Raw genomic sequence first — 19,906 nt, 5'->3', positions numbered from 1 at the left:
ACACAAATCACTCGATTCTTGTAGGCATCTTTCTTTTAAGTTAGCAGTGTGCACCATTGCCTCACTGATGACTGAAAAATCTAGGCCAATATTTCAAAGTATATATACTGTATATAATTTTAACAAGCTCATAAGTTAAATCACAAAAACATGTTTTGTAATGTACTTAATGTATATTTTAAAATCACATGTTAAATGTAGTTAAAAAATTACAAAATAATAGAAAAATAAGTAACACAAAATATACACAAAAGTCCATTATTCAAATTTACATGACAGTACATATTTAGGCAACTACTCATTCAATACATAAATTATATATCTGTAAAAATACATAAATGTATATTTAATATATAAGGACTGAACTATTGTATAGTATTTTTAATTTCCTGACAAATTTACAGTTTTTTTTTCATAGTACTTGTTTATAAACTCGTTGCCTTTCTTGGATCTATCACTCCGACTTCTTGCTTTCAGGAACGAAGAGTCAATCTGAGCCACCAATCTCTCCAAGGTTGGCAAGATTGTTTATTGTGTGTCTGTTCTGTATGGCTTGAGCTTCTGTTGGGCAGGTCTGGTCTTGCTGGTTATGTCTCTGCCCCAGAGGGTAATTCAGTTAAGAACTCCTGTAGCTCGCACAGTGGCAACAAGAGTGTTCTGAGTCAGGTCAGGGCTGGGAGTACAAACTTGAAACTCTGAGTTCAAGCATCCATTGTTCTGGCATTAAAGCTACAAGGTCTTATGTAAGCTTGTATCAAAACTTCATACTCAAGTTTTTGTCGTTATATTTCTATAAATATCAACTGAAAATGGCACATGACAAATGCACATTCAATTCCTTATTGATCATTCGCAAAGGCTTAAGCACTGGCTGGAGCAGTGATGGAATAGTTTCAGGAAGGTTCATCACTGTAGCAACTCAGGTTATGAAACACTTGGAAGTGAATAAAACAACACATTTTGAAGCCTGCAAGTCAGGGCTATTATTTTAGCACCATCCACCAGAATTGATGCACTCATAGACATTGTTGGAACTTGACCTTGGGAAATATACATATAAAACCCTGAATTGCTCCTGAACAGCTCAGCATTCTTACCCAGTATCACGTACAAAATCGACACTGGGTTGACGACATTGCATTATGAATCATCTTCTATGTGTGAAAGAACTATCCACAAGGGCTCACAGCTCATGACATCCTTTCTTCCAATTAGTCCACAAAGTATTGAAGATTTTCCATTCACCTGCTCACCAACCCACACAGTTGTGTTCTATTTATTGCAGGTACACTCTTAATATAGTTCAATGTTATTTTCTCCCATTAAGATGCAATTCCTTGCAATGAACTATTCATTTGCACGATACTGTCAACATTGCGCACAATGAAATGCAGAGTCCCCACTAAGTACAATAAACAAGGAAGCACCAGAAAAATTGTCTGTGATACTACTTTTCAGAGTGCACAGGATAAAGGTATACATTATTGTGCTAATTTTAAAAAATATGCTGCATTTTAAAATAGTACTTATACCAATTTATACTTTTGTTCACATATTATAACTTGCACTTGAGGGCAACGATTGAATACAAATTTCATGAATGCAGCACAGGATAAACTGGTGAAGGAATCTCTTCTGGCAGATATATTATTAACAGCACTAACTATTCAGGAAACCAGAAGCTATAGAAACTGATACAGGTTAATCCTTAAAAAATATTGCACTACTTTGCAAAGGCATATTTTAGCTGTTCTTTCCATTAGTTCTGCTTCTACATAATTGTTGAATTAACTTTTGTTTCATTTTCTACAATGGGAAATGTCTTAATATCTTGTTTTTCATTCTCTAGGATTACTGGATTTTCATAAACCTCAATGGATTTGGTTTGTTCTTCCCTTCTGTCACCACATTCATTATCAGTCTTGCAACACTTACACTTTCTAAAGCACCTAATGGAACAACATAGTGTAACACGCTGCATTATTCTGTCCCAGGGTGACAGGGAATGCATCCAAATGGGAAGGAAGTCCCAGGTTTGTAGTATCTTTGGCAAGAACCTTGGACACTTTGCTTGCATGATGTTGATAACAATTATGATGATTATAATAATTAAGATAGGAATACCTACTCCAGCCAGAACCTGCCAACCAGCAACTGACAGCCCAAATATAATTAGAGGGAGCAGTACAAAACACAGAATCAGGTAGACGATTGCAAACCACCTGTACTTGGAAGTTTGAGTCCCCAGTGCTTTAGCTAGGCGAATTGGAACCCGCATGAATGGTATGGGGTACCAAAGGATGATTCCAGAAATATTGAAAAAGAAATGGCATAAAGCAATCTGCAAAGATACAAAATAGAATATTAATTTTCTATTTTGAAACTTTAAAATATACTTTTTTTATCATTAGCATAAGACCATAAGATGTAGGAGCAGAAGTAGACCATTTGGCCCACCGAATCTGCTCTGCCATTCAATGAGATCATGGCAGATCTGATAATCCTCAACTCCATTTTCCTGTCTTTTCCTATACCCCTCGATTCCTTACTGATTAAAAATCTGTCCATCTCAGTGTTGAATATGCTTAACAACCCAGTCTCTACAGCTGTCTGCAGTAAAGAATTCCACAGATTGACTACCCCTCTATTCTTCCTGCCATAGTACATAACCTCATATTTTCCCAAATTATATTCCATCTGCCAAGTTTTTGCCCACTCACTTAGCTTGTCTATATCCTTCTGTAGACTCTTTGTGTTATCCTCACCACTTGCCTTCCTATCTATTTTTGTGTCGTCCACAAACATTCACTTCCCTCATCTAAGTCATTAATATATATTGTAAATAATTGATGCCCCAGCACTGATCCCTGTGGCACTCCACTAGTTACAGGATGCTATCCCGAAAATGCCCCCCTATCCCAACTCTCTGGGGAGAATTTTCAGCTTGGCAAGCAAGCCCCACTTTGGGCATGTGTCCCGATGCTGCCATGCGATATTTTGGATTTTCAGTTCAGCGGGTACGTAGCCGAGTCGGCTGCGCGCCCACTGAACTGTCAAAGGCCTGTTAAGACCATTAATTAACTAATTAACCCTATTGAGAGCACTGCCCGTCCAACCTTAAGGTTGGTGGGCAGGCAAAGAGCCCAGGCAGCCTTCGCATTTTTCATGGAACCTCATCTACGGGCAAGATGAAGTTTCATGAATGTTTTTGAAATCTTGGAAAAATTTTTAATAAAATTAATACACATGTCCCAGCTCATGAGTTTCATGTCCCAGTTTCACGTGAGGGGACATGGTATAAAGATGTTTTTTCTCCTTTATTAAACTTTAAAAACTTTAAACTAATCTCTGAGGCAACTCTGTGCCTCAGGGAGGTTTCTGCGTTCTTTCACGCACATGCGCGAAAGAGCGCACTCCCGACTCAGGGAACCGCCCTCCAACCACCTGGAAGTTCCCATCCAAGTCTCTCATCATCCTGACTTGGAAATATATCACTGTTTCTTCACTGTCACTGGGTCAAAATCCTGGAACTCCTGCCCTAACAGCACTGTGGGTGTACCTACACCACATGGACTGCAGCGGTTCAAGACGGTGGCTCACCACCACCTCCTCAAGGATAATTAGGGATGGGCAATAAATGCTGGTCTAGCCAGCGATGCCCATATCCCATGAACAAATAAAAAAGTTACGTGCTACAGAGCTATATGGAATAGAGAGATGCTTGCTTTGATTACTTGTTTATATAAAACCATAGAACCTTAATGTAGAAGGGAAGCCATTTGGCGTATAATGCCTGTGCTGGATTTTTGAAAGCTATCTAATTAGGTCCACTTCTCTGCTCTTCCAACATAGCCCTGCAAATTTCTCATTCTCATGTATTTAACCAATTCCCTTTTAGAAGTTATTATTGAATCAGCTTCTACCACTATATCAGGCTCAGCCCTGTGTATAAACAGTTAATCCCTATTTCCTCTATCTAGGCCCTTTGTTAATTTTGAATATGGTTAACTGATCTTAGAGGAGTGGCACCTGAAGCTGCTACAGGTGACCTCAGCAACCCTAGAGTAGGGGAGGAAATCAACCAAGATTACTGTGTTTGATCACTGTACATCCAACTTATCTGGGAAAATATTAAATGAATGATGGGTGAAAACAGGATTGCATTAGCTCTGATTGTCCCTGTGACCAAATTCACACATGAAAGGATGAACACTTGAACAAGAGATTGCAGCTGTTCCTTACTATTAGTTACCACATTTGGAAAAGGAAGTATAAGAGAGGAAATTGCAGATGAAAAACTATTTCTATCTTTAAAAGATAGTAAAAAGTAAAAAATAGCTTGATCTGGCTGATGACCTTTTAAATTCATTCTCAGAAGATGGACTCACATTTATTCTCCGACCCTTGTTGCACTGAGAAGATGGTGGTGGACTGCCTTCTTGAACAGTTCAGTAGCTTGTTAGGCCACTTCACGGAGCAGTTAAGAGTATCTTACTCGAATCACATCTAGGCCAGACCAGGTGAGGATATCATGTTTCCTTTCTTAAATGGTTTGGTTAGCTTTGTTCAGTCACTTTTGCTGATACCAGATGTTTTAAAAACTAAATTTGAATTCTTTAAATTCAATTCCCGCCATGGTAGTTATGTTCCCTGGATTATTAGTTAGGCCTCTGGATTACTAGTTCAATAGCTGCTGCTGCTACACCACCGCGCCACATGTAAAATTATACATAATTAAACTGATTGCTCTGTTTAATTACTCACCTGCAAAGAGTTACCTAAGGCTTCTCCTGGACTAGCAAGAGCAGCTATAATAGCTGTTGTGGTTGTACCTACATTGGAACCCAATGTGAGAGGGTAGACTCGCTCGACACTTATCACACCAATTCCTGCCAGAAAATCCAAAAAAAAATGAGTAAAATAATATTTGAACTATAACTACTATATTTTCAGATAAAAATGTATTCCTTAAACTTACCCACTAATGGAGTAAGAGCCGAGGTAAAAATAGAACTGCTTTGAACAATAAAAGTAATTCCAGCACCCACTGCAATAGCTATATATCCAGTTAACCATCCAAATGGATATCGGAAATCTGCAAAAGGATTAGAGTTTAAATAAACAAGAACTCATCAAAAAATTTGGCTATACCCACACTTAAGTGGTTTTTAAGTAACAAATATATCACAAACTATTGATATTGTTACATGTACATTGGACCACACTGATCTCTACTATATATATTCACATGCTTAAATGCCAAATTTACAAGAAATCAATTCAATTGTACAACTATAAAACAATAGTTAAGCTCCCCCTGCATTAGTAATTGTTTTTGTTCATAACATATACAATTTATAATATTAAATGTAGTAAAATTATATTTCTATCACCACAGTAGTCTCTGGTCAAGATCAGATTTTTCCTATTAATGACGCATTTTCTTGTGAAAAATTGTGCGATAAAACCATGAAAATATTTTGATCCAGATTGTTAAATATCATTTATAACATACTTGTTAAAGGGGGAACAGATTTATGTAAATGACTGCAGAATTCTAACTGCTATATGGAGAATAACTGGCAGATAACTGTTGATAATACAGAGAATGACTGTTTATATAGGAGTGCTACCATAAGTACAAATTAATGTATAATTTTTTAAAAAATCACCAAAACAATTGGGACAATTTTCAGGTATGTCATTTGAACAGTTAGCTGGCAGAGTAGATTGCCTATCCTTTATAGAATGTGCCCCCGATTTTCATAGAGTTATATAGCACAGAAACAGGCCCTCCAGCCCATCGTGTCTGTGCCGGCCATCAAGCACCTATCTATTCTAATCCCATTTTCCAGCACTTGTCCATAGCTCTGTATGCTATGGCATTTCAAGTGCTCATCTAAATACTTCTTAAAAGCTGTGAGGGTTCCTGCCTCTACCATCCCCTCAGGCAGCTTGTTCCAGATTCCAACCACCCTCTGGGTGAAAAAAGCTTTCCCCCAAATCCCCACTAAACCTCCTGCCCCTTACCTTAAATCTAAACCCCTGGTTATTGACACCTCCGCTAAGGGGAAAAATTTCTTCCTATCTACCCTATCTATCTATGCCCCCCATAATTTTGTATACCTCTATCAGGTCCCCCCTCAGCCTTCTCTGCTCCAAGGAAAACAACCCTGGCCTATCCAGTCTCTCTTCATAGCTGAAACACTCCAGCCCAGGCAACATCCTGGTGAATCTCCTCTGCTCCCTCTCCAGTGCAATCACATCCTTCCTATAGTGTGGCGACCAGAACTGCACGCAATACTCCAGCTGTGGCCTAACTAACGTTTAGTACAGTTCCAACATAACCTCCCTGCTCTTATATTCTATGCCTTGGCTAATAAAGGTAAATATTCAATGGAATCAAAACTAGACAGGATCTCTAAATGGCAGCAACTTAGTCCACCAGATTACTGTCCAGGACAGGTAAAATAGTTGAACATTACCCCAATTGTCCTGGTGATTTTTTAAATATATAAATTTGTACTTAATGGTAACACTAAAAGAAAATTACCTAATGTGTTTTATTAATTAGTCACAAATGTTAGCTCTATTATTCATAATTCTAGATAACTATTGCAATATAAATCACTTTAAGATTATAGGCTGCCATGCATTAACACTGAGGAATTTGCCTCTTCTTCCCATAATCTGCCAAGTCGAAAAGATACCTTTTACCAAAACACCCACAATGTTCACGTGTGCTTAGATTTCATAGAATTTACAATGTCAGTGTGTCTCACAGTGAAAACATGGAGCAAATTCTTTAAATTCAGCACGTTTAGAACTGCTAGGGCAGCAAACGAAGGAGGGGAGAAATCCGTATATTATGTAACCGGAAAGTGTGGGTTAACATTAATTTATCCCACACTATGCACAGCTGCATTTGTGATTTGAAATAAGTTTTTCCACTTACCAGTGTTAATAATTTTTTTGATAACTGTAGCAACTTGTCCCTTTAACATGGAATTGAGAAGTTTGACAATAAGTATCAAGCAGGTACACAGGATAATCAAAGAGGCTGCAAGGAGGATGAGGCCAATCCCTAAATCAGACAATGTTGAATTCACAAATAGATGATTACCTAAAACAAAAGAAGTAAATCGGAAACATTATACGCAATGCCTGAGTTAATATATCACGAAAAAATAAATAATTCATGTTTCCAAATGGCCTAATGTCCAGCATTATAAGTGTATGAATTCCACAATTTGATACTTCATTAACTATATGACAAATATGGTACATAGATCTGTAACTTGCATTGAAATGGTGCCTTTAACATTGCACAATGTCCCAAGGTGATTCAAAGGAGTCTAATCAGGTGAGAATTGACACTAAGCCAAAGAAGGAAAATTAAGTTATGTAAACAAAAGCTTGGTCAAAGAAGTAGACATTAAAGAGCACCTTAATTTACAGGGCAGAATTTAATGTTGCCAATGCGGGTCCCACCCATCAGTTGGAGAACTAATAGGAAACCTGCATCACTTCCGTGGAACAGCCCAATCAAATTTCGTGCACTGGCCAGCGTAAGGTCTTCCCTGCAGCTTAGGACCCTGGTGGGCAGTTGTTAGAGGCAAGTGTGAGGGACAGGGGGTGGCTTTCAGTGCCCCCCCACTTCCCGATGTCGGATCCACAGAATGGCTGACGGGGGAATCCCACCACCCCCGGTATGCCGCTGGCAAACCTGACAGGGTTTGCTGGCTGCCCTCGGGAAGCACAGGAAAGCCGTGCAACTCACATTTAATCTGTGAGCCACCGCTAAATTCTGGTGGGCTCAGCAATCATTGGTGTCAATTGGCTCACTAATGAGCCTAACTGACATCCTGCCACGAGCGGGCGAGTTCCCTGCATAGGGCTCTTCCCGCCTCCAACTTAATCACGGGAGGTTTTCCTTCTACTGGGAGACTGATGAGTGGCTAAGTGGGCTTGGCCGATGTTTCCTGCTGTGGCAGACTGGATTAAATTCCACCCACAGTTTTTCTCTCTAGCCCAGTGTTGTTATACGATACTGAATGAGTATATATGTTCACTTGTTGCAAGCACAAGTCAGTTCTGAAGCTGTTCACTTTCAAATAATCAAGTTGCATTCAATTGGTTTGTTGATAAAGGTACATGCTTTCTTAAATAATATAAAAGCAATTGATTATTGACTTACATTTTTTAAGGTTTATTGTTTGTGATACATTTTTCAGAGTCCACGTGTTGTTGCCATCAGCCCAGCAAAATTCAGGTGATGTGCAATTAAGATAACTGGGGACAGTCACATTTTTCTCTTCCTGTAAGACAAAGAGAGTATTATGTAAAATCAGTATGTTCTTTGCAAACTAACATTATCTGAAACTGAACCCAAACCCTATCAGCATTGTCAAATTGTAACTGACCTGCAAAATAATTTTGTCAACTAAACTAAGAACAGCATGCTACCTAATTCCATGTGTGCTCTGCTCAAAGGCAGGTCCTTGGCTCATTGTCTTTTGACGCTTCATCCTGAGCTATTTTTTTTGGCAGCTTTTGTCAGTGGTGGTTTACCACTGCCTTCCACTTCAGGGACAGGGTAAGTAGGCAGATCCCATGTCTACGTCAGCCAGAACAGGAATCACATTCTAGTCATCTAACCAACTGAGCTAACCAGCCCCCACATACTCCTTAATATTAATTTATATATTGCTGTGCTTTACTGGATGTTTCACTGAACTTTGTCAGTTTATCATTTAACCAAATATAATTTTGAAAATGTATTTACAGCACATTATAACTATAAATAAAATATAAGTACAAAATAAGAAATGGTCATTTTGTCAATTAACTCATGCGTATCAAACTCATAGTTATACATTGATGCATATCACAGCACAATATTCTCTCTTGATCTCTGTGTTCCTTCAATTCTGACCTCTTGAGCGCCCTGATTTTAATTGCTCCACCAAAATTGGTGATTGTTTTTTCAACTGTCTAGGATCTAATTTCTGGAATTCCACTCCACTTCTTTATCTCTCTTTCCTCTTTAAGATGCTTCTTAAAACCATCCTATTTAATCTAGCTTTTGGTTATCTGCCCTATTATCTCATTCTGTGGCTTGGTTTCAAATTTTGTTTGATAATGCTCCTGTGAAGGGCTTTGGGACGTTTTACTATGTTAAAGGTACTTTGGAAATGCAAGTAGGTGTTGTTTCCTCCATTTTAATTATTGTTTCCTTCTATTTTCTATGTGCATTATCAAGATCTTGTATATAATCAAAGTATTCGCTTCTTTCTCAGTTTCCTGCTTGGCCTTTTTATGTTGACCCTTTTATCTAATTTTCTTTCACTCCTGCCTCCACATTGTTTTCAACCTGTGTTTTTCTTGAGTCAATTTATTTCTCTTGACACCGCTGGGTTTCTTTATCCAAGGGCCTTCACTGTTGCAGGACCTGCACTAACTTTTACCTCCCTCCATTACATAGTTTGAGCAGGCAATAGTTTTTGAAAGCTTCAACACGAATTCAATCCTTTACTTGGTATAAATAAAACAAACCATTACAACCGATAGTTTTTCATTTTAAAAAACAAAAAAAATCTCAAATTACTTAATCCACCAGCTTGTATATCTATATGGTTCAGTGTTACTTTATGATTTGCTTCACAGACAACTATCATTCATTGTTGTTTAATCTGTTAAATTGGATATTTTAAGGTTGGTGGTGAGTGGATCTGTGACTGTTCCAAACTCGCAACAAAACTATGTGGGTTGGGAAAATTCTGATCCAAGAGCTGCACCACCAGAGGCTCATGGGACAAGTCATTTGTCTGCTCTGTTGAAGATCCTGTTCAAAGTCTCAGGGACAAAGTCATTTGAATAAAAGAGGCAGCACCCACACCATTAATTACACAACAGACCACTAACCTTGCGGGAGCACGAGAATGTCAGACCAGCAACTGGCTGAGGAACGGGAGGCACAAGCTGAGCCAGCACAAGTCACCAAAATCTAAAACTGCTGCATTCCTAAGAGCAACTGAGCATTGCAATCAGTTGTTGGACATTAGATATAATATGTCGGCCCATGTACAGCTATAGTATGTCAAGTACATCTACTTCATGCAAGCGTGCTTTCCATCATTTGGTGTAAATTGGACAGCAATGGTAAGATTCCTAGGGATTCCTCACCAGTCCTATCAGCAAATAAAACATCATATCCCCCTCAACCACTCCTGCTCCCCACTATGCTCAGAATTTCTTAGAGCAGCCAGATAGGGACAGTGACAGGTTCTGTCCCAAATTCCTCTCCCACACCCAAGTCTACTAATTTTAGGCTAGAGTAACGGTCGCTACAGCTTCTTTGAAGCTGTCCCTGTGACCTGCTGCACCATTTGGGCAGCTCCTCTTAATAATAAATTGTTGCCAATTTCTTGATTATGCTTGTAGAAACTGATGTACTCAACTGAACAAAATTGGCAGCTTTTCATCACTGTTGGTCATTAATTATAGTCTACACCAGTTTATCTACATTTGTTCACTTACCATACTAGATGTGGTCTTGCACCATTCCTTAACAAGGCTTTGGTTTGTTGCTACTGGATTTCCTGTTGCTATATTGTTTATTACAGATTTATCCAGCTGAAATGAAATAATTTTTACTAATTTAAACATATAATCAAGACAGAAGCATTGCATGAATTTTTGTTTAAATCTCAATGTTGATGAATTTACTGGATTTTTAAGGAATTATTCTTGGAATGAGCGCATTGTTAGCAAGGCTGACAGTTATTGGCCATACCTAGATGCCTTTGAGAAATGCAGATTTTGTACAACTGAATGTCTTGCTTGGGCAGTTAAGAGTCAGCCACCTTGGTGTGGGACTGGTGTCACATATGGGCCAGATCGGGTAAGGGCACCAGGTTTCCTAGCTAAAAGCACATTAGAAAACCAGCAATTTCATGGTCATCAATACTGGTATCCGTTATTTTTATATCTAGGGGCAGAACTTTTCATTTGGCGTTGGGGTGTGCGCCTGACCCGCTCTGCGCGAAATAGCGCGCGATGATGTCAAGCGAGCATCCCGACGTCATGGCGCACTCGTGTGATATTTCGGTGGGCGGGTATGTGTGAGAATTGGCAGCGCGCCTGCCAACAATTAACAGGCCCATTAAGGTCATTAATTTGTAATCAATGGTGATCTTTCGTTGCCCGTCCAACGTTACGGTTCGCAAACAGGCAAATCGACCAGGCAGCCTTTACCTTTTCGAGGAGACCTCATCCAAGGGCGGGGTGAGGTTTCCAATGTTAATTTTTTAAAAATAAAAATGTTTGAACAGAATTTACACCAGCCATATATTCAGGTGACTGATCCCTGATGCAGGGACATTTTTTTCGGCATTTCAAAATCTATTTATGGCTTTTGAATTCTTCAGCTCCCTGAGGCAACTCTCTGACTTCAGGGAGCTTTCTGTGAGCATTCCCCTGCACCCCTGACTTCAGCACTCGCCCTCCTCCCAACCCACCCTGGCAGCGCTAAGTATTTCAGCGCGTCTTTCATGTTGGCTGGCCGTTAATTGGCCAGCCAGCGTGAAATCGCGGTTAGGTGCCAGTCGCGGGCAGCAGCCCATTTCCTGGCTGCTCCCAGGCCCGTCCACCGCGCCCGCACGCTGAACTCAAAATCCTGTCCCAAATTTTTAAAATTTGAATTTAAATTCTCAAACTGCCAGGTAAGATCTGAAATCTTGTTATTACTACAACAACAACAATAGTGCCTTTAACATCGCAAAATGTCCCGAGGGCTTTACACGAGTTTTATCAAACAAAATTTGACACTGAGTCACATAAAAGAGTTATTAGATCAGGTCAAAAGTTTTCTCAAATTGGTAGGTTCAAAGGAGCATCTTAAAGGGGGAGAGACTTGGAGAGGGAAGTTCAGGCCTCTGCCTTAGTATAATAACCACTTCAGCTACTGTGTCCAACCTTTGACTATAGAGTTTACAGTGCTTCACACAGTATAGAATTATAGAATAATTCCAGCACAGAAAGTAGCCATTCAGCCTGTTGTGTCTGTGCTGGACCATTCCAAGAGCAACTCACCTAGTCCCACTCCCCTGCCTTTTCCGTGTAGCTCTGCAAATTTTTTTTCTCTTCAGCTAATTATCTAATTATCTTTTAAAAGCCACAATTGAATATGCCTCCACCACACTCTCAGGCAGTGCCTTCTCAAATGCATCCTAACCACCTGTGTGTAGAAAGGTTTTTCTCATGTGGCATTTCTTCTTTTGCTAAACACCTTAAGTTGGTACTCTCTGGTTATCAATCCTTCCACCAGTGGGAACATATCTAGCTACTCTTGACCAAGCCCCTCATGATTTTGAAGCCACTATCAAATCTCTTCTCAACTTTCTCTTCTCCAAGGACAGCAGCCCCATCTTCTCCAATCTATCTAGGTAACTGAAGTTCCTCATCCCTGGAACCATTCTAGTGAATATTTTCTGGACCCTCTCTAATGCCTTCATATCCTTCCTAAAGTGTGGTGCCCAGAACTAGACATAACATTCCAGCTGGGGCTGAACCAGCATTTTATACAGGTTTATCAGAACCTCCTTGCTTTAGCACTCTATGTCCCTATTTAATTAAAGCCCAGGATCTTGCATACCTTATTAACTGCTCTCTTAACCTGCCTGCCACCTTCAATGGTTTGTGTACGTATATCCCAGATGCCTCTGCTCCTGCACTCCCTTTAGAATTGTACCGTTTATTTTATATTATCTCTTCATGTTCTTCCTAACAAAATGAATCACCTCACACTTCTCTGCATTAAATTTCATTTGCTCCCTGTCTGCCCATCTCACAAGCTTGTCCATGTCTTTTTGAAGTTTAACATTATCCTCCTCATAGTTCACAATACTTCCAAGTTTTGTGTCATGTACAAATTTTGAAATTGTGCCCTGTAAACCCATATCTAGACTGTTAATAAATATAAAGAAAAGAAAGAGTTCACACACTGATACCTAGGAAAACCCACTATAAAACTTCTTCCAGTCCAAAAAAACTATTCACCATCGGTCTATGTCCTGCCACTTAGCCAATTTCATACCCATGCTGTTACTGTCCCTTTTATTTCATGAGCTCTAACTTTGCTGACAAAAATCACTGTCCCTTAAATGATCCCTGACTGATCTTGACCCATTTTATTCCCCAGAACCAAATCCAGCAAAACCTCCTTTTTCATTGAACTGGAAACATACAGATATAGAAAATTCTCCAGAATACACTCTAGAAACTCTTGCCCCCCTCTGCCCTTTACACTATCCTATCATTCATTACTATCCAAATTCCCCCATTATAACTATTCTATAATTCTTGTACCTTCCTGTAGTTTCCTGGCAAATTTGTTCCTCTATACCTTTCCCACTAGTTGGTGGCCCATAGAATACATCTAGCAATGTAATGGTATCTCTATTGTTTCTTAGCTCTAACCAAATCCTTGGCCCATCTGTGACATCCTCTCTCTCCAGCACAGTAATATTCTCCTTAATCAGTCCGGTTATCCTTCTTCCTTTCTTTCCTTCCCTATCTTCCTGAACACCTTGTATTCTGGAATAACTAGTACCCATTCCTGCCTTTCTTTCTAGGTTATTGCTACAACATTATGAGCAGAATTTTCTGCTTGTCGGGCGGGCGCACATAAGAGTTGGCAGCGCGCCTGCCGACAATTAACAGGCCTATTAAGGCCATTAAAAATCTAATTGACTTAAATTTTTTGCTGTCCGTCCAACCTTACAGTTGGCGGGCAAGCAAAAAGGCCAAGTGGCCTTTGCATTTTTTTTAAAACCTCATCCACGGGCGGGATGAGGTTTCAATCTTAAAAATAACATTTTCACACTAATTTCTAATATGTCCCTGCTCATGTGACAGTGTCGCATAAGGGGACATTTTTTTTACCATTTTTAAATTAAGTATTTTAAATTTTTTATATCTTCAGCTCCCTCAGGCAGCTCTGTGCCTCAGGGAACGTTTCCTGCACGCGCATGCGCGAAGTTCCCCGCTTGCCCTCCTCCCAAACCCCCACACAGGCAGCACTGAGTACTGCAGCACATGTTTCACGCTGGGCAGGCCTTAATTGGCCCACCAGCATGAAATCGCAGTCGTGGCCCGATCACGGGTGGAGGGCGGCTTCCCAGCCGCTTCCATTTGCCCCCGCCGATCCTGGCCTACATTTCCATGTGGCTATCTGCACTGCAACTCACCAATCTTATTTACCTCATTCACATCCATGAATAGTAACCCTAATTAGACCCCATTACATTCCCTCTTACTCTGATCCCACCTGATAGCTATTTCCTAATTTAGTACTGTCTGTCCCTCCCAATTCTCTATGCACTTTCGCATTCTTCTCTAATGTTACCTCCCAGTTTTCATGCCAATTTTCTTTTGATCTAAAGGTGGAAGTTAAGCAAGGATAACTTAAAAATAACGATTCAACATGCTTGACTTTCCATATTTCACAATGGAGGTTTACATGTAAAGGTCTTACAAAGATTTTAGCTGGGAGAGTGATTAATCATGGTTAGCATGAGTGAGCTCAGTGCAGAGGGAAACATAATCAGCAAAGAGAAAGAACCAGAGTTCTGGACTGAAGAAATTACAATAGACTAGAACAAGAATTTTGAAGCTTAGCTTTGTGAAACCATTGAAGCATTAGTGGTGTTTACTGCACCCCTAAGTAGTATATGCTGTGTAGTCTCCTTGATGATTTGAAACAAAAGTTAGAGTCAAGCAACCCAGAAAGCAGACTGCAAAACCCTATATGTATAAATTGTTTGCTAATGTTGAAATAGTTTTAACCCCACAAGGAATTGTCTGCTTTATTCTAGAAGCATCCATTTTGCCTGTAATTATATATAATTTAATTCATTCAGCTAAATCCAAAAAGAGAGTCTCTCTTCCTCCCCAAATGTACAATAAAATTTTTCACAAAACCACCTTTTTATATAACTCCCTGTATTCACACAAGAAACATTTGTCCTGCTCATTTGAGTCATTAATTTTATGAACAGAGCAATGTTTGGAAAAACAAAGTTTTCTTTAAGGTTTTTTAATGATTTCACGATTCACTCCAAAACCTCTAATTAGAAGCGTGATATCAAACAGAACTTAGATATTAGTCACATAGAAGTATATTTAAAAAATCAGTTTAACATCTCATCCAAAAGACTGTTGCTTTACAGTGCTCCTTCAGCTCTGCACTGCAACCTCAGCCTAGCTTATAGCCAGGATTTTCCCGTCGGCGAGCGGGGGGACTCGCTCACTGACGCGTAAAGTGATGCGCGGTGACATCGGATGGAACTCCTGACGTCACCGCGCCCCATTTAAATTTTCAGGTAGGCGGGGGCTCAGCAAAATCAGCTGTGCGTCCGCTGACCTGTCAATGGCCAATTGAGGTCATTGACAAACTCATTAAATTAATTAATGGACCTGCCCGTCCAACCTTAAGGTTGGTGGGCAGGCCAGGAGCCCTGGCAGGCATTAGAAAAAGCATGAAGCATCCATGGGCGGGATGAGGTTTCATGTAGGTTTCAAAAAATTTAATTAAAGTTTTTTTAAAAGTTGTGGACATGTCCCAACTCATGTGACAGTATCACATGAGGGGACATGTCAGGGAATTTTTTTTTCCATTTCTAATATTTTTTACAATAGGTCCGAGTGCGAAAGAGCGCACTCTCGGGTTTAGGGAATCCCCCCCCGCCCGCACAAGGGGTGCGTAGCGCTTCTGTGCTGATGTCACGCTGGGCGGGCCTTAATTGGCCCACCCACGTAAAATGGCTGCACGCCCGCACTTCAACTTCCCCCCCAACCAGGGGAAAATCCTGGCTTATGTGTTCAGGTTTTGAGAATGGGCTTTAACACGTGACCTTCTGACTCAGACGCAAGAATGCTATCCCTGACATGTATAGTGATTAAAATTATCTTCATTTGATATAAGATATAATAAATTTGCTCCTATGTTTTACTTAAACTCACTGATACAGCAATATGCTTAATTAGGTACAATTGCACAATAATATAAACAATTTTTTACAGCTGTTTACTTACTGGGAGTTATAGGAACTCAATGCAAAATTAATCAATTTAATAATGTCATCTTCTAAATCACATGAAGGTGATTTTCTTCATCAAAGTGCTTCAGAAACAGTGTCTGGGTGCTACGGAAGATAAAAGAGGCTGAAGCCTGATATACCACCTCTTTGTCCCTTCTCCACTGTCAGGGAATTTCCAGGCCTTTCCTCTGTGAGCGGACCTGGGCCTGAAATAAGCACAGGACTAGGGTTGTGAAGGAAATGAGGTGGGAGGACAATCCTGGCTTCTCCATCTCCAGTTCTATCCATGGGACCTGAAAAAGATACTGGAGGGGTTTGCACTGGGACCTCCTCAGTCTGATAGTGTCTGGGAGAAGCCTGGAGCAGAATTATACATCAGGCTAGATAACCTTTAACCTTTTCCCAACAGGATCTTTTGGCCTTGAGGCTTCCTAGCTATGGTTCTCTAGCAGCAACAAGAATGTTGCTCAAGATTGGTGGCCAGGATAATAGCTGCAGAAATGAGAGCCTACAGATGCCCCCCTGAATTCGCTCAATGTTCCACTGCAAAGCGTAATCCAGGGAGATTGAGAGCTTGACGGGCACTGGATACTTTGGGCACACAGCATCAGTCTAGCACCCAGCATAGAAGAAGGGAAGGAGAAAAGAAGCCCTATTATTTGGGTGGGTTGGGTTAATGATTCAATAATGATTCTATTATCATTATGTTGTAATGACTTACCCGTATAATAAGTTTTGTTAAGGGATCAGTAATGACTTTTAGCATATCTGGAGCATCTTCACCACTCTTGATATCAAATGATTTCACAATAACGTCGGTGAGATGGAAAAGATAGCCAGAGGCTGCTTCAATTGGTAGCAGGACGATCACTGAGAGCCAATTAAAGAAATCATGTACAGTTGCACCTGCAAAGGCTCTAGAAAGGAAAGAAACATTGTTACCACATTCATAATCATAACTATACATGTGAGCAGGATGTCCAAACTATAGCTTTTTGGGTACACACTACCAGCAAACCCTGACAATCCAGCCAACAATTTTAAGTAAATTGGTGTTAATAGCATTTAAAATTCTTACTTATTAGTTTATCCTGTTTGAATTGTGTGGGCCTAGAGGTTTGGAAAAGGCAATTTTAGGCACTATTTCCTCATTGGTTAATAAATTAAAAATTGTCACACTATTTATCTGTTTGTGGCTGCAGTTTGGGTTATATGGGAATATTAATTTAAATGTTATAGGATGAACTTTCTCTCCTCTCTTCCTGGGGATATCTGAGTTTACAGACATAGAGGAGAGGGATTATTGCTAATAATGTACATTGTGCAGAGGAAAGAGATGGACTTTCAAATACAATTTTGAAATTATCCTTCTGGATTTATATTTTATAACCCTTGTTATACTGCCAACAATGTTTTCTTTTTTAACAGTGACCTGCTCACTAAAACCCCAAAGTCTGACCACAGGTCCCTGAAGGTGGCAGGATAGGTGGGTAAGGTGGTAAAGAAAGCATATTGAATGCTTTCATTTGTTGTATGAGGTATTGAATACAAAAGCAGGGACGTAATGTTGGAACTGTATAAAACACTGGTTAGGCCACAGCTAGAATTTTGTGTAAAGTTCTGGTCTCCACATTACAGGAAGGACATAATTGCTCTGGAGAGAGTGCAGAGGAGATTTACAAGAATGTTGCCAGGGCTTGAAAATTGCAGCTATGAGGAAAGATTAGATAGGCTAGGTTTATTTTCCTTAGAACTGAGGAGACTGAGGGGTGACCTAATTGAAGTATACAAAATTATGAGGGCCCGAGATAGGGTAGACAGTAAAGACCTGTTTCCCCTAGCTAAGGGGTCAATTACCAGGGGCATAGATTTAAGGTGATTGATAGAAGGATTCGAGGGGACATGAGGAAAAACTTTTTCACCCAGAGGGTGGTGGGCGTCTGGAACTCACTGCTTAAATTGACAGTTGAGGCTGAAATGCTCAACTCATTAAAAAGGTACCTGGATCTGCACATGAAGTGCTGTAACCTGCAAGGCTACAGACCAGGAGCTGGAAAGTAGGATTAAAAATGAGCAGCTAGTTTCTTTTTCCTCTTTTCATGGCCCACGCAGACACAATGGGCTGAATGGCCTCTTTGTGCACCGTGGCTTTTCTTTGGTTTTATGGTCTTTTTCCTATTCTGATACCTCATGTACATTTTCAGTTAACACATATCCAAATCAATCTTAACTCTGTCAAATCTGAGAACCTTAAATTTCCCTACATTAAATTGCATCACCCATTTTTCTGCTCACTAATTGAACTTGTGAAGATCTTTTTGAATTTGACATTCAGCATTTGCTGTTGCTCCCAGTTTGGTTTGAGCTATAAATTTGGACATTTTGAACACAATTACTTCATCTAAATCATTTACACAGAATGATAATGGATCGTTTTTATGGTACCACAGAAATAGTCCATCTCGCCTAAATGATCTGTGGTGATGTTTATACTCCACCCTACTTCGTCTCATCCTCTCAGTATAACCTCCGATTCCTTTCTGGCAGCTCAGAGGTGGGACTTCCTGCCTAGATAAGAGTCGAAGCTTCACCTCTTTTAACCAATTAGTTTACTATCAAATAATTTAGCTCTTACGGCCTTACCCTTCTGCCCTACAAGTCTGCTTTGCCCAGTCCCTGTAGGTTCTGGATTTTTACTGCTGGGGAAAGGAGTTGAAAGGGAGATGGGTGGCGTGTTAACGCACCTTCTGAATTCATTTCGGTCTCCGGATTGCATCAGGGCCACGATAGTGTTGGTGACGGAGGTGCCGATGTTCGTTCCCATTATCACGGGGATGGCAGAATGCACTCCCAACACTGAAAAGCAACAGCAGGCACGAAGGTAAGAGAAGAGGCGGACGGGGACAGGAAGATCTCAATCATTGCAAAGCCTCCCAGAGAGGAAGCCGAACCTCTGGAGCCGGCGGTAATCTTAGGGCGGAGGAGCAGCGTGTACTTACAGCCGGAGGACACCATGCTGACAATGATGGAAGATGAGGTGCTGGAACTTTGCACCAGAACCGTGACCAAGACTCCGATCACCAGCCCAGCCACAGGGTTGGCGAGGACCTCGTTATCTTTGAAAATATCTCCAGCAGCTTTACCTGCAGAAGAGAGGGGAGGGGGGCATAAAAAGAAAAAAGGATTAAGTCTCATCTCATGGAGAGTTGCCTTTGATCTTCCCCAGTCTTGCAAGTACACAGAAGAGAATGGGGCTCTTCTGCGCTAGCGCCCCGTCCCATAACCAGACTCAGAAGACCCCCCCCCAAAGATCTCACCTCCCACAAGCTGGAATGCCGAGCTCAGGATGCCCAGTGAACAAACGAACATGTAGAGGAATCCAAGTAGTAAAGCGATTTTCGACGCCGCTATCAGCACACGACGGATTTTCTTCCCGGTACTCAGGTCTGCCAAGAGGGAAATGTATTATCCTTGTTAAAGTTATTTTTGGGGACACGCTCCCAGGAATAAAAGCATGAAGGCGGGGACTGGGGAATGTGTACCTGACCACTTGATGCCAATTGCCTCGAGTTTGGGCAATGCCCAGGGATCCTCCTCCACCATCGAATAAGCACTGGACTCTGAAATAAAGAAACTATCAGAAAGGAAGAGAGGAGCGAGAATCAAATCAGGAGTGAAACAGAGCAGAAACGGCAAGCCCGCAGGTAGCCAGCACACCAGAGCTTGGGCACTACTCACCGTTCATTGCTGGCTTGAAGTTATCCCCGAGTTCTTCAGTCCCAGAGCTGCTCCGTGAGCCCTCCAGC

The 19,906-nt window shown here is 40.6% G+C and overlaps 1 protein-coding gene across 1 annotated transcript; it reads right to left on the bottom strand.

The window, feature by feature from the left end:
- Positions 1-643: 643 nt before the first annotated feature.
- Positions 644-19,703, bottom strand: LOC144686987 (sodium-dependent phosphate transport protein 2B-like). Its single transcript, XM_078552825.1, has 11 exons — positions 19,643-19,703; positions 19,418-19,546; positions 19,100-19,243; positions 18,845-18,956; positions 16,822-17,017; positions 10,540-10,635; positions 8,198-8,318; positions 6,956-7,123; positions 4,979-5,095; positions 4,765-4,889; positions 644-2,341 (listed from the first exon to the last, which is right to left on the bottom strand). Exons 1-11 carry the CDS (start codon positions 19,701-19,703, stop codon positions 1,772-1,774), a joined length of 1,839 nt encoding a protein of 612 aa, XP_078408951.1. The 3' UTR covers positions 644-1,771.
- Between the last annotated feature and the right edge of the window lie 203 nt (positions 19,704-19,906).

The sequence above is a fragment of the Cetorhinus maximus genome, chromosome 1, assembly GCF_964194155.1.
Source record: "Cetorhinus maximus chromosome 1, sCetMax3.hap1.1, whole genome shotgun sequence".
Classification (NCBI taxonomy): Eukaryota; Metazoa; Chordata; class Chondrichthyes; order Lamniformes; family Cetorhinidae; genus Cetorhinus; species Cetorhinus maximus.
This window is presented reverse-complemented; position numbering and strand designations above follow the sequence as displayed.

Bases quoted from the DNA above. Each gene is read 5' to 3' on its own strand.
- LOC144686987 (XM_078552825.1), bottom strand. From the start codon at position 19,703: ATGGTGGAGGAGGATCCCTGGGCATTGCCCAAACTCGAGGCAATTGGC. The intron at 19,547-19,642 runs GTACACATTCCC...CCCTCTTGGCAG, and splicing joins AATTGGCATCAAGTGGTCAG to ACCTGAGTACCGGGAAGAAA. The intron at 5,096-6,955 runs GTAAGTGGAAAA...ATCCTTTTGCAG, and splicing joins CAAAAAAATTATTAACACTG to ATTTCCGATATCCATTTGGA.